Here is a 15,728-nt window from a genome sequence, read left to right as displayed (position 1 = left end):
ATTTTATTGATTATTATATTTAATGGCACTTTAGATCCGTTTCTTAGAAGCACAAACAATTACTCATCTTCTTTAAATAATATTTAAATTAATAATAATAATAATAATAATAATAATAATTTTATTAGTATTTAGGAGCAGCAGCTGTTTGAATGAATCAAGCTGATCATAATATTCAAACATTAATATTCAAACATTATTATTCAAACATTAATATTCAAACATTAATATTTAAACATTATTATTCAAACATTATAATTCAAACAATAATATTCAATCATTAATATTCAAACATTAATATTCAATCATTAATATTCAATCATTAATATTCAATCATTAATATTCAAACATTAATATTTAAACATTAATATTTAAACATTATTATTTAAACATTAATATTTAAACATTATTGTTTAAATATTAATAATCAAACATTAATATTTGAACATTATTATTTAAACATTAATATTTAAACATTATTGTTTAAACATTAATAATCAAACACTAATATTTAAACATTATTTAAACATGAATAATCAAACATTAATATTTAAACATTATTATTTAAACATGAATAATCAAACATTAATATTTAAACATTATTATTTAAACATTAATAATCAATTATTAATATTTAAACATTATTATTTAAACATGAATAATCAAACATTAATATTCAAACATTATTATTTAAACATTAATATTTAAACATTATTTAAACATTAATAATCAAACATTAATATTTAAACATTATTTAAACATTAATAATCAAACATTAATATTTAAACATTATTATTTAAACATTAATATTTAAACATTATTTAAACATTAATAATCAAACATTAATATTTAAACATTATTATTTAAACATTAATATTTAAACATTATTTAAACATTAATAATCAAACATTAATATTTAAACATTATTGTTTAAACATTAATAATCAAACATTAATATTTAAACATTATTATTTAAACATTAATAATCAATTATTAATATTTAATATTTAATATGTATTTTGTATGACGCCGTATTCGGCCCAAAGATTAATTAAAGTGGCAAATTTACCAGGAAAAAGTTTTATATTCTGTGAGATCAAAGTGAGAAATGTATTTATTAATTAATACTGAAATATTCTGTTGGATTTAAGTCACATTTGGTGTTTCTGGGCTAAAATCACCAGGACCCCCCTCGGCGTAATAATAATAATTGTAACCTCCCCCCCTCCAATACTCCTGTCGAGGCAGAAGTTACCGAAGGTGTGATGAACGTGATGCTTTACTTTCTTTCTTTGTGTTTTTAAACTCATTCACTTCTAGTTTATTTATGTTTTCTATGTTATTAATAACAAAATATAATTTAATTATCTTAGTTTATAAGTTTATAATTTCAGAGAACAGTTTTTCCATCATGATGTTAAATTAATAACATGTATAAAGTTTTAATGTGCAGATATTGTTACTATCATGTATTTTAAATGTAGTTTAACCTTCACCCACCGCCGTGATGAGAAGCGTGTAAATATTTGTATAAAAGAGAGAAGTTATTTTATGGAGGTTTGTAAGTTAAGTGCCTTTATTTTTTACTCCTGTTTGTTTCCATCCAACAAACTTTACCTTCATTAGATTTCCTGGGTTTTTAAAACAGAACTCTGATGGAATTAAATGTTTTAAAGTGTTTAAAGTGAGATTCTGTGTGTCGCCTCCACATGCTGCTGTTAATGTCAAATATTCTTTCATTATTTTATCTTCTATTATCTCAGTGTGCGCAAATACAGGGCAAAAATATTTATTTATTTAGTGATCTCTAGTTATCTTTCTTTTGTGAATCTTTAATAAATCTTTATTGAATCTTTCTTTAGTAAATATTTAATACATTTTTAGTGAATCTTACTTTAGTGAGTCTTTATTGAATCTTTCTTTAGTGAGTCATTAGTTAATCTTTAGTGAATCTTTAGTGAATCTTTCTTTAGTGAATCTTACTTTAGTGAGTCTTTAGTGAATCTTTCTTTAGTGAATCTCTAGTGAATCTTTAATAATAATAATACATTTTATTTGGAGGCACCTTTCAAGACACCCAAGGACACCGTACAAAATACAAGAGATAAAAACAGCAGGACATTGGAGAGCAAACAAACAGAACCAGAGATCTGGTGGAGACACAGAAAGAAAGCAATAAAGAGAAAAGGGGGGGAGGAGGATACAGGAACATTGATACTACAGAGAGTAGGCCAGTTTGAACAGGTGAGTTTTGAGTTGGGACTTGAATGTTGTAACAGTTTCGGATTGTCGGATGTGTGGAGGGATGGAGTTGCAGAGCTTGGGAGCAGTGCAGCTGAAGGCCCTGGCAGCTGAGGATGAGCGGAGGGAGCGGGAGGGGGTATACTCCTGAAGGAGGTCACTTAGGTAGGTGGGGGCGAGTTTGTGAAGGGCTTTGTAGGTGAGCAGGATGTTTTTGTAGTTGATCCGGGATTGAACAGGGAGCCAGTGAAGGTTCAGGAGAATGGGGGTGATGTGTTCAGAGGATTTGGTGCGGGTCGTGATCAGGGCAGCGGTATTTTGGATGATTTGAAGTCGGTTGAGCAGTTTGGTTGGAAGGCCAGAGAGAACAGCATTACAGTGCCTCACTGAGACTTGGCAACAGCCAAACGACTTCTCCCACCTTAATGAAGCTGTCCCACCTGGCTTTACCTTCTTCAGTAAACCCCGTGCTACCGGGAGAGGGGGTGGTATTGCTGTGCTCTATCGTGAGACCATTAAAGTCAATACTATCACTGTACCCCATCATTCCTCGTTTGAATGCCTAGCTGTGAAACTCACTGGCTCTGCACCCATCATTATTGTTACCATCTACAGACCTCCTAAAACCTCTGCTGTTTTTCTCACTGAACTATCAGAACTTTTAACATCTGTCTGTGCGATGTCCCCCACCTTATATAAGCTTCCTTTGGGCAATATTATAAGGAACCACTCTATAAACTTTCATTGTTATGCGGATGATACCCAATTATATCCATCAATTAAACCAGATGAAACCAATCAATTGGCTAAACTTCAAGCCTTAAGGACATACAAACTTGGATGTTCTGCAACTTCTTGATGTTAAACACAGACAAAACTGAAGTTATTATACTTGGCCCTAAACGCCTCCGAAACGCATTTTCTAATGACATAGAAGCTCTGGATGGCATTAATTTGGCCTCCAGCACCACTGTAAGGAATCTTGGCGTCATCTTTGATCAAGATCTGTCGTTTAACTCCCACATAAAACAAATCTCAAGGACTGCCTTCTTTCATCTACGTAACATTGCAAAGATAAGACACATCCTGTCTCAAAATGATGCAGAAAAACTAGTCCATGCATTTGTTACTTCAAGGCTGGATTACTGCAACTCATTGTTATCAGGTTGTCCCAAAAAGTCGCTTAAGACTCTTCAGTTGATCCAAAATGCAGCGGCACGTGTATTGACAAGAACAAGGAAACGGGATCATATTACTCCTGTATTAGCTGCTCTGCACTGGCTCCCGGTAAAATACAGAATAGAATTCAAAATCCTTCTCCTGACTTACAAATCAATTAATGGTCAGGCTCCAGCATATCTTAAAGATCTCATAGTACCTTATAAACCAACTAGAGCATTACGCTCCCAGACTGCAGGGTTACTTGTGGTTCCTAGAGTCTCTAAGAGTACAATGGGAGCCAGAGCCTTCAGCTATCAAGCTCCTCTCCAGTGGAACCAGCTTCCAGTTTGTGTTCGGGAGGCAGACACACTCTCCACATTTAAGAGCAGGCTAAAGACTTATAGTTAGGGCTGGCTCAGGTTTGCCCTGGATCAGCCCCTAGTTATGCTGCTATAGGCTTAGACTGCCGGGGGACACCTCCCTGCTCTCTTCCTTCTCTTCCTCTCTCCTCCCCTCCCTCTCTTCTTCTCCCTCTCTATCTGTATGCATTTATGTAAACATCAACATCAATATGTAAATGCGATGCGAGGGTCTAAGGACAGAGGGTGTAAGGACAGAGGGTCTAAGGACAGAGGGTCTAAGGACAGAGGATGTCGTAACCTGTACAGTCTGTAAACACTGAGACAAATGTATAATTTGTGATATTGGGCTATACAAATAAATTTGATTTGATTTGATTTGAACTTGATTTTATTTCCGGTTCCTGCAGAACGACCAGCAGGAGACTTCAGGAAACTGATGGTTGATAATAATAATTAATATTGTGTAAACTCTCCACACAGATTATCTGCTGCTTTCACTGCAGCCGTTAATGTGCTTCCTGCTTCTGTGTAGTTTCACTTCCTCTTCGGCTTCTTGTTTCTCTGCATGCTGGTTGGATTCCTCCCCAGAGAACTTCCTCTCTGCTCGTCTGTTTCACACAGAAACACTAAAACAGTTTGTTTCAGGCTAAACAGAGCTTTTATATTCTTCTCTGGAGCTCTTTGACGCCGAACTGCAGGAGTGAAGGTGAATTTATTTCTGTATCAGTAATAAATAGGCAGACATCCCTGTTATAATCTATATTCTATTTTCTATGTTCTATAATCTATTTTGTATATTACATTATATATATATATATATATTATATATTATATTTATTTATATATTATATATTATATATTATATATTATATATTATATATTACATATTATATATTATATATTTTATATTATATATATGATATATTGTATATTATATATTATATTTTATATATTTATATTATATATCATATGTTATATATTTATATTTTATATTATATATATGATATATTGTATATTATATTTTATATATTTATATTATATATTATATGTTATGTATTTATATTTGATATTGTATTTTATTACATTACAGTTCATTTAGCTGACGCTTTTTTCCAAAGCGACGTACAAAAAGTGCAAACAATCATGAGGATACAACTCCGAACAGCAAGAACTTTGCAAGTACAATAGCTTCAAACAGGTGAAATCCTTTAAGTGCAGAACAATAGCTTCAAATAAGACAAACCAATATAAGTGCAACATACAAAGAACAGTTGTTATTGTTTTCTTCATTCGCCGAGGTGCAGTCGAAACAGGAGAGTGTTCAGAATGTCTGCTGTCCTGACATCAATGGGGAGGTCGTTCCAACATTTTGGAGCAGGACAGCAAACAGGCGGTTTTGTTTGAGGGGAATCTGGGTCCCACTCGCAGTGAGCCGATTGGCCGATGCAGAGCGAAGTGAACGCGCTGGGGTGTCTGGTTCGACCGTGGCCTGGATCTAGGAAGGACCTGATCCATTCACAGCACGGTGGACCAGCACCAGAGTCTGGAAGCAGATTCGGGACACCACTGGTAGCCAGTGAAGGGAGCGGAGGAGCGATGCATTGTGGGAGAACTTGGGTAGATTGAAGACCAGTCGGGCTGCTGCATTCTGGGTGAGATTTAGAGGTTCGAATGGCACATGTAGGAGGTCCAGTGAGGCGGGAGCTGCAGTAGTCAAGGCGTGAGATGACAAGAGCCTGAACAAGAACCTGCGTCCAGGAGTTGTTGCAGCGATGCTGTCAGAGAAGGACAGTTGGTTGTCGAGTGTCACACCCAGATTCCTTGCAGTCCGAGTCGGGGAAATAACAGAGGTGCCGATGTCGATGGTAAGGTCTTGGATGGGAGAGCCCTTCCCCGGAAGGAAAAGGAGCTCGGTCTTGTCAAGGTTGAGTTTCAAGTGATGTGCGGCCATCCACCGAGAGATATCAGCCAGACAAGCAAAGATCCGTGCCTCCACCTGGGTTTCAGATCTGGGAAAAGACAGAATCAGTTGAGTGTCATCTGCGTAGTTGTGGTAGGAGAAGCCATGAGAGTCAATGACAGAGCCAAGTGAGTTGGTGTACAGAGAAAAGATGAGGGGACTCAGGACGGAGCCCTGAGGTACCCCGGTGGTGAGTTGACGGGTCCGACATAACCCCTCTCCAAGTTAGCCTGTAGGTCCTTTAGGTAGGATTCAGCAGCGAGAGAGCAGAGCCTGAGACGCCAGTCCTTGGAGGGTGTAGAGGAGGATCTGGTGGTTCACTGTGTCAAACGCAGCAGAAAGGTCCAGAAGGATGAACAGAGGGGGGGAGGCTGCTCTAGCAGCGAGAAGTTCCTCAGTGACAGCACACTCAAGTGTTTTGGAAAGAAAATAAAGAAGAGAGACAGAAGAAGGTGAGAGGGGACAGGGTCCAGGGGGCAGGTGGTGGGGGGGGCAGAGGAAACGTGAGATAGAACTTCATCTGAAGAGAGAGTGGAGAAAGAAGTAAGAGTGGGGGGGAAGTGATGTGGATGGTGAACAGTTGATGTTAGTCAGTAAGTCGGAAAATGAAGAGCGCATGTCATCTATCTTTTTAACAAGGTAGTTGACAAAGTGGGACGGTAGGAGAGAAGAAGTAGGTGGTGGACTGGGAGGGTCGAGGAGGGTGGAGAAGATGGAGAAGAGTTTTTTGGGGTTGGAGAAAGAGGATTGAAGAAAGTGCTTTTTGTTTCTGAAATAGAAGAGGAGAAAGAGGAGAGAAGAGTTTGAAAGGAGGGTTAGGGTGTTTTTGATTTCAGCCATTTTCTTTCAGCTCCCTGTAGGATGGTTCTGTTAGCACAGAGTCTTCCAACCAGGGAGATGGAAGGGTCTGGTGAACCTGCTGCAGAGTGAGAGGACAGAGGGAGTCCAGAGAGGAGGACAGAGTAGAGAGGAGAGTGTCTGTGGCAAAGTTGACAGCATGAGTGAGAAGAAGTCAGGAGAAGGAAGGGCCGAGAGGACAGCTGAGGCGAGAGAAGAGGGAGAGAGGGAGCGGAAGTTACGGTGGAGATAGGTTTGTTAGTTTGGGAGAGAGGGAGAGAGTGGGATATGAAGAAGTGATCAGAGATGTGAAGTGGGGTTACAGAGAGGTTTGAGGTCGAGCAGTTTCTGGTGAATATGAGGTCGAAGTGGTTGCCAGCTTTGTGAGTAGGAGGGGACGGACACAGGGAGAGAGCAAAAGAAGACAGGATAGATATTAAGTCTGTTGACTTCTCTGACTGGATGTTGAAGTCACCGAGAAGTACGAGCGGACGCCGTTTTCAGGGACAGGAGAACGTCCAATTCCTCCAAAAACTCCCCCAAAGGACCTGGAGGATGGTAGAGAACAACAATGCTTAATGTAACCGGCTTTGTTACAGTGACTGCATGAAATTCGAAAGATGAGTGGGTGAAGGGTGGCAAAGAATAAAGAGAAAAACTCCATTTGGGAGAGATCAGCAGACCAGTGCCACCTCCTCGTCCAGTGGTTCTGGGCGAGTGGGAGAAGGAGTTGCTGTGGAGAGAGCAGCAGGGGTGGAAGTGTTATCAGGTGTGATCCAAGTCTCAGTGAGGGCAAGGAAGTCGAGGGATTGATGGGAGACGTAGCCAGAGATGAACTCAGTCTTGCGAGTGGCTGACCGGCAGTTCCACAGCTTGTGTTGATGACGTATGTGATGACGTTTGAAGCCTCAAGAACCTGCTGTACCACGTGACTGATTCAGGAACAAGTTCGCGGGTTTGGCGTGCGATTCGAAATATGAGTGGGAGCAAACCGCAATTGATCCCCCTCATAATCAACACTTTATATAACTGCAAATTTGTGGGTTGTTGTCGTAGTATGCATTGTTGCTGTTGAGTTGTTGGTATTGCGTTTGTATTGGATCATTATGGAGCCAGCCAACTAGTGAAACAATTGTTATGCACGCCAGCATCATCTTCCCTGTGAGCAAGTAAAGAAACCAAATCTAAATCTGTTGAAACAATAATGTACATCCCACATACTAAAGACCAGCCCTGGTGGTGCAGCTCGTAGAGCAGGCGACCCACTTTCAAAGGCTTGCTCCAGTGGCCAGGGGTTCGAGTCCGACCAGTGGCCATTTGCTGCATGTCATTCCCCTAAACTGTACTATCATTTAAGGCGTAAAAAGCCCACATTTCCCCCCCCAGCACTCTCTTCTCTATATTATGTACACACAATCATCAATCTTCATTTTTAAATAGAACATGATATTCAAACATTAGATGTGTGCGTCAAAGAATTTTCAAGGCAAAGATACTTTAAATCCACTGCAGCCTTGCACTTCGCCAGTAGAGGTCACTGTACCTGAAGCTTCGAGTAATGAACCCATTTTCAGTGCTTCACAAAAGCTTCATTTGCCCATCACTACTTCACACCTAAGCCATGCCATTATAATCACTCTGCCGGTTTTACATCTATTGTCCACTTGATGGTGCAGTAGAGCAAATGAAGCACCATGAGTGAACCAATTGGATGGAAAGCTTCAATGCTTCATGAAGCTTCATCTCGCCATCACTAGTAATATCTACAAGAAGACACATGAACGGGAATGGAAAATATACGCATTTAAATAAGGAGAGGGAAGAGCAAGCAAACCGAAATACTTAGCCCAGTAGTGTTGGCTGTGCCCCCCACTTATCCTCCCCATGAAGACTCCTGCTAAAGACTCCTTTGTCTTTGTCCTCCGAGTCTTCGTCCGATGAGGCTGCCGCTCCAACAAATGCTGTTTCCTTAATTTAGACTTAATTACCCAGGTGGCTACAGCTGTGTTAAACAAACCCACTGTGATCAGCCGCAGGATGAGTCTGACTGATGGCTTACAATGAAACTCACTGAGCAGTCAAGACTTGTAAACAAAGTACACTTTAGCAGACAACCTATTAAAAGCAATACACTTTAACTTAGTAACAAACTCAGTGAAACAATATTCTCACAGTCTAGTAGAAGATCTTATATAGATTTTATATTATGTTTATTTCTATTCTATTGTTTATAATATTTATTTCTATTGTATATAATATCTATTTAAATTCTATATCATATTTATTTATAATGTATATCATATTTATTTATATTCTATATCATATTTATTTATAGTGTATTATATTGTGTAATAAGTGTTTTGATGTGTTGCATGTTCAGCTGTGATGGCAGACACAGCAGGAGGCTCTGACATGGACCTGATGTGTGCAGGTTAGTATTAACTACTGTCCCTGAACACATCGTCTGCTTCACTTTGCAAACGAAGTTTCATGTTAAAATTCACATGAAATTATTCTGCAGATTATTTTAATAATACTAATAATAATAATGAATAAATAAATAAATGTGTGTCTCTGTGTGTGTCTGTGTGTGTGTGTGTCTCTGTGTGTGGGTGTGTGTCTGTGTGTGTGTCTCTGTGTGTGTGTGTCTCTGTCTGTGTGTGTGTGCGTGCGTGCGTGCGTGTGTGTGTGTGTATGTGTGTGTGTCTCTGTGTGTGTGTGTGTGTGCGTGCGTGTGTGTGTATGTGTGTGTGTCTGTGTGTGTGTGTGTGTCTGTGTGTGTGTGTGTCTCTGTGTGTGTGTGTGTCTGTGTGTGTGTGTGTGTGCGTGCATGTGTGTGTATGTGTGTGTGTCTCTGTGTGTGTGTGTGCGTGCGTGTGTCTGTGTGTGTGTGTGTGTGTGTGCGTGTGTGTGTGCGTGTGTGTGTGTGCGTGTGTGTGTGCGTGTGTGTGTGTGTGTAGCTCCCTGTCTCACCACTCAGCAGCTGCAGCAGAAGTTGCGTTCAGAGAAGAAGACAGAACGTCCCGTCCGGCTGCTCTTTGAAATCTCGTCGACTCGAACAGTTCAAGTGTTTCTGAGTAAACACGTGGTGAGAATACTAATGCTAGTACGAATACTAATACACGAGTACCTGCAGTATTAGTATGTATTAGTACTGGTACTAATACTGATACACTAGCACCTGCAGTACTAGTATGTATTATTACTGGTATTAATACTAATACACTAGTACCTGCAGTATTAGTATGTGTTATTACTGGTATTAATACTAATACACCAGTACCTGCAGTCTTAGTGTGTATTAGTACGAATACTATTAAACTAGCACCTGCAGTACTAGTATGTATTAGTACTGGTACTAACACTAATACACTAGCACCTGCAGTATTAGTGTGTATTAGTACGAATACTATTAAACTAGTACCTGCAGTATTAGTATGTATTAGTACTAATACTATGACACTAGCTCCTGCAGTATTAGTATGTATTAGTACTAGTACTAATACTATTACACTAGCACCTGCAGTATTAGTATGTATTAGTACTGGTACAAATACTATTACACTAGCACCTGCTGTATTAGTATGTATTAGTACTGGTACTAATAATATTACACTAGCACCTGCAGTATTAGTATGTATTAGTACTGGTACTAATACTAATACACTAGCACCTGCAGTACTAGTATGTATTAGTACTGGTACTAATACTAATACACTAGTACTTGCAGTATTAGTATGTATCAGTACTGGTATTAATACTAATACACTAGCACCTACAGTATTAGTATGTATTAGTACTGGTATTAATACTAATACACTAGCACCTGCAGTATTAGTATGTATTAGTACTGGTACTAATACTAATACACTAGTACTTGCAGTATTAGTATGTATCAGTACTGGTATTAATACTAATACACTAGAACCTGCAGTATTAGTATGTGTTAGTACTAATACTAATACACTAGCACATGCGATATTAGTATGTATTAGTACTAAAACTATTACACTAGCACCTGCAGTATTAGTATGTATTAGTACTGGTATTAATACAAATACAATAGCACCTGCAGTATAAGTATGTATTAGTACTGGTACTAATACTAATACACTAGCACCTGCAGTATTAGTATGTGTTAGTACTAGTACTAATACTAATACACTAGCACCTGCAGTATTAGTATGTATCAGTACTGGTACTAATACTAATACACTAGCACCTGCAGTTTTAGTATGTATTAGTACTGGTACTAATACTATGACACTAGCTCCTGCAGTATTAGTATGTATTAGTACTAGTACTAATACTATTACACTAGCACCTGCAGTATTAGTATGTATTAGTACTGGTACTAATACTAATACACTAGTACTTGCAGTATTAGTATGTATCAGTACTGGTATTAATACTATGACACTAGCTCCTGCAGTATTAGTATGTATTAGTACTAGTACTAATACTATTACACTAGCACCTGCAGTATTAGTATGTATTAGTACTGGTACGAATACTAATACACTAGCACCTGCAGTACTAGTATGTATTAGTACTAATACTAATACACTAGTACCTGCAGTATTAGTATGTATCAGTACTGGTATTAATACTAATACACTAGCACCTGCAGTATTAGTATGTATTAGTACTGGTACTAATACTAATACACTAGCACCTGCAATATTAGTATGTATCAGTACTGGTATTAATACTAATACACGAGCACCTGCAGTATTAGTATGTGTTAGTACTGGTACTAATACTAATACACTAGCACCTGCAGTATTAGTATGTATCAGTACTGGTATCAATACTAATACACTAGTACCTGCAGTATTAGTATGTATCAGTACTGGTATTAAAACTAATACACTAGCACCTGCAGTATTAGTATGTATTAGTACTCATACTATTACACTCGCACCTGCAGTATTAGTATGTATTAGTACTGGTACTAATGCTAATACACTAGCACCTGTAGTATTAGTATGTATTAGTACTAATACTATTACACTAGCACCTGCAGTATTAGTATGTATTAGTACTAATACTATTACACTAGTACCTGTAGTATTAGTATGTATTAGTACTGGTACTAATATTAATACACTAGCACCTGCAGTATTACAATGTATTAGTACTAATACGAATACTATTACACTAGTACCTGCATTATTAGTATGTATTAGTACTGGTACTAATGCTACTACACTCGAACCTGCAGTATTAGTATGTATTAGTACTGGTACTAATACACTATTACCTGCAGTATTAGTATGTATTAGTACTAATACTATTACACTAGTACCTGCAGTATTAGTATGTATTAGTACTGGTACTAATGCTAATACACTAGAACCTGCTGTATTAGTATGTATCAGTACTGGTACTAATACTAATACACTAGCACCTGCAGTATTAGTATGTATTAGTACTAATACTATTACACTAGCACCTGCAGTATTAGTATGTATTAGTACTAATACTATTACACTAGTACCTGCAGTATTAGTATGTATTAGTACTGGTACTAATGCTAATACACTAGCACCTGTAGTATTAGTATGTATTAGTACTGGTACTAATGCTAATACACTAGCACCTGTAGTATTAGTATGTATTAGTACTAATACTATTACACTAGCACCTGCAGTATTAGTATGTATTAGTACTGGTACTAATGCTAATACACTAGCACCTGCAGTATTAGTATGTATTAGTACTAATACTAATACACTAGCACCTGCAGTATTACAATGTATTAGTACTGGTACTAATGCTAATACACTAGAACCTGCAGTATTAGTATGTATTAGTATGAATACTATTACACTAGCACCTGCAGTATTAGTATGTATTAGTACTGGTACTAATGCTAATACACTAGCACCTGCAGTATTAGTATGTATTAGTACGAATACTATTACACTAGCACCTGCAGTATTAGTATGTATTAGTACTGGTACTAATGCTAATACACTAGAACCTGCAGTATTAGTATGTATTAGTACTAATACTATTACACTTGTACCTGCAGTATTAGTATGTATTAGTACTAATACTATTACACTAGTACCTGCAGTATTAGTATGTATTAGTACTGGTACTAATACTATTACACTAGCACCTGCAGTATTAGTATGTATTAGTACTAATACTATTACACTCGTACCTGTAGTATTAGTATGTATTAGTGTTAGTACAAATACTATTACACTAGTACCTGCAGTATTAGTATGTATTAGTACTGGTACTAATACTAATAAACTAGCAACTGCAGTATTAGTATGTATTAGTACTGGTACTAATACTAATACACTAGCACCTGCAGTATTAGTATGTATTAGTACTGGTACTAATACTAATACACTAGCACCTGCAGTACTAGTATGTATTAGTACTGGTACTAATACTAATACACTAGTACTTGCAGTATTAGTATGTATCAGTACTGGTATTAATACTAATACACTAGCACCTGCAGTATTACAATGTATTAGTACTAATATGAATACTATTACACTAGCACCTGCAGTATTAGTATGTATTAGTACTGATACTAATGCTAATACACTAGAACCTGCAGTATTAGTATGTATTAGTTCTAATACTATTACACTTGTACCTGCAGTATTAGTATGTATTAGTACTAATACTATTACACTAGTACCTGCAGTATTAGTATGTATTAGTACTGGTACTAATGCTAATACACTAGCACATGCAGTATTAGTATGTGTTAGTACTGGTACTAATACTAATATACTAGCACCTGCAGTATTAGTATGTGTTAGTACTGGTACTAATACTAATACACTATTACCTGCAGTATTAGTATGTATTAGTACTAATACTATTATACTAGCACCTGCCGTATTAGTATGTATTTGTACTGGTACTAATACTAATACAGTAGCACCTGCAGTATTAGTATGTATTAGTACTGGTACTAATACTAATACACTAGAACCTGCAGTATTAGTATGTATTAGTACTGGTATTAATACTAATACACTAGCACTTGCAGTATAAGTATGTATTAGTACTGGTACTATTATACTAGTACCTGCAGTATTAGTATGTATTAGTACTAATACCATTACACTTGTACCTGCAGTATTAGTATGTATTAGTACTAATACTATTACACTAGTACCTGCAGTATTAGTATGTATTAGTACTGGTACTAATACACTAGCACCTGTAGTTTTAGTATGTATTAGTACTGGTACTATTACTAATACACTAGCACCTGCAGTATTAGTATGTGTTAGTACTGGTACTAATACTATGACACTAGCTCCTGCAGTATTAGTATGTATTAGTACTAGTACTAATACTATTACACTAGCACCTGCAGTATTAGTATGTATCAGTACTGGTATTAATACTAATACACTAGCACCTGCAGTATTAGTATGTATTAGTACTGGTATTAATACTAATACAATAGCACGTAAACGTATTCTTTATTGTATTTATTTCTCTTTATATTTCCAAATAAATGAATTTAATTATTTATTATTTTATTTATATATATTTATATTTACACATTAATACTTATTTTATTTGTCTTTATATTTACAAATTTGTTTTCTTATTCTTTGCAGATTAATTGTTTTTGACTTCCAGGCTTCCTGTCAAACTGAATATTTAACGTTTATTTCTGACACGTGCGCAGGTGTATGAGCTCGTGGTGATGCGCTCCGGCAGCTTCGATTCCCGCCGCGTGTCCGTGGAGCGCCGTTACAGCGACTTTTCCCGCTTCCACCACACACTGCTGGAGGAGTTTGGCGAGGAGCTGGAGGAGGTGGTGCTGCCCCGGAAACACCTGAGCGGGAACTTCAGCCCTGAAATCATCTCAGAGCGCCGCCTCGCACTCCAGGACTATCTGGCTCAACTTTACGCAACGCGCTGCGTCCGACGGTCTCCTCATTTCGCCAGATTCTTCACGGAGCAGGAGCAGCGGTGGGCGCACAGTCTGCTGCGGGCGGGCCAGTTCGCGCTCGCCGTGGAGCAGCTGCAGACGGTGTTAGAGGTGGAGGAGAAGCTGTTACCGTGGCAGAAGCCCACCCTGACCGTGCCCACCCTCTCCGCCCTCGCCGTCTGTTACCGGGACCTGGAGGAACCAGAGGAGGCGTTCGCCGCGGCGCAGAGAGCGCTGCCTGCTACCCGGCGCTACGGACTGAAAGGCTACCGCGCCTCGCTGCTGGACCTGCTGGTGGACCTGGGCTACCAGCTGGGACGTCCCGTCGCTCAGCTGCAAGAGGAGCTGAGCGTCCTCAGGGACGCCGAGAGGGGGGGGGTGTCCTCCCGCTCCCTGAAGGAGGTCGTCATCCACGAGTTCACCTGAACGGCCAGGATTCAAACATTTATGTCCTCCCTGATAACAAGTGCATATTTTCTGTTTACTCCACTTTTTCTCCAGGAAACTACAAAATATTAAATTGTCATCACGGGATGAACAGAGGAAATGAAACATGGCCGCTCAGGGCTTCCGTACCTGAGCGGCCTCCACAGCTGGCTTGTCCGGGTTTATTGATGTCAAATATGTTGTTAAATATGTTTAATAAATCTTGAAATCTTAAGTTTGAAATCATTTTGAATGAATTACGTTGTATTTAATCAGGTCTTTAGATTATTAAATAAAAGTAAAGGTGTCACTCCCTCACAGTTTAAAACCTTTGAACTCTTTGTTAGTAGTTCATGTTCTGTGTCTTACTCTGTCAAGCGTCTTTGAGTTTTTAGAGAAGCGCTATACAAGTAAAATGTATTATTATTATTATTAAATGTGCAATTCAGAGAATAAAGTGAAGCTGCTGAGGAACTAATGCTGCATCCTGTCGCTGCGTCATGTCGCTGCATCATGTCGCTGCATCCTTCATTGCGTCCTGCCGCTGCGTCATGTCGCTGCATCCTGTCGCTGCATCATGTCGCTGCATCCTGGTGCTGCATCCTGTCGCTGCATCATGTCGCTGCATCCTGTCAGTGCGTCATGTCGCTGCATCCTGTCAGTGCGTCATGTCGCTGCATCCTGTCAGTGCGTCATGTCGCTGCGTCATGTCGCTGCATCCTGTCGCTGCGTCATGTCGCTGCGTCATGTCGGTACATCCTGTCGCTGCATCCTGGTGCTGCATCCTGTCGCTGCATCCTGTCGCTGCATCCTG

At 38.4% G+C, this 15,728-nt stretch overlaps 1 protein-coding gene across 1 annotated transcript; it reads left to right on the top strand.

The window, feature by feature from the left end:
* The first annotated feature begins 4,282 nt into the window (after positions 1 to 4,282).
* Positions 4,283 to 15,417, top strand: LOC115005649 (sorting nexin-20-like). Its single transcript, XM_029427573.1, has 4 exons — positions 4,283 to 4,470; positions 8,942 to 8,992; positions 9,522 to 9,649; positions 14,243 to 15,417. The coding sequence occupies exons 2-4, from the start codon at positions 8,947 to 8,949 to the stop codon at positions 14,912 to 14,914; spliced, it is 846 nt and encodes a 281-aa protein (XP_029283433.1). The 5' UTR covers positions 4,283 to 4,470; positions 8,942 to 8,946; the 3' UTR covers positions 14,915 to 15,417.
* Positions 15,418 to 15,728: the final 311 nt, after the last annotated feature.

Source organism: Cottoperca gobio, unplaced genomic scaffold (assembly GCF_900634415.1).
Source record: "Cottoperca gobio unplaced genomic scaffold, fCotGob3.1 fCotGob3_337arrow_ctg1, whole genome shotgun sequence".
Taxonomy (NCBI): Eukaryota; Metazoa; Chordata; class Actinopteri; order Perciformes; family Bovichtidae; genus Cottoperca; species Cottoperca gobio.
This window is presented reverse-complemented; position numbering and strand designations above follow the sequence as displayed.

Bases quoted from the DNA above. Each gene is read 5' to 3' on its own strand.
- LOC115005649 (XM_029427573.1), top strand. From the start codon at position 8,947: ATGGCAGACACAGCAGGAGGCTCTGACATGGACCTGATGTGTGCAG. The intron at 8,993-9,521 runs GTTAGTATTAAC...GTGTGTGTGTAG, and splicing joins CATGGACCTGATGTGTGCAG to CTCCCTGTCTCACCACTCAG. The intron at 9,650-14,242 runs GTGAGAATACTA...ACACGTGCGCAG, and splicing joins TGTTTCTGAGTAAACACGTG to GTGTATGAGCTCGTGGTGAT.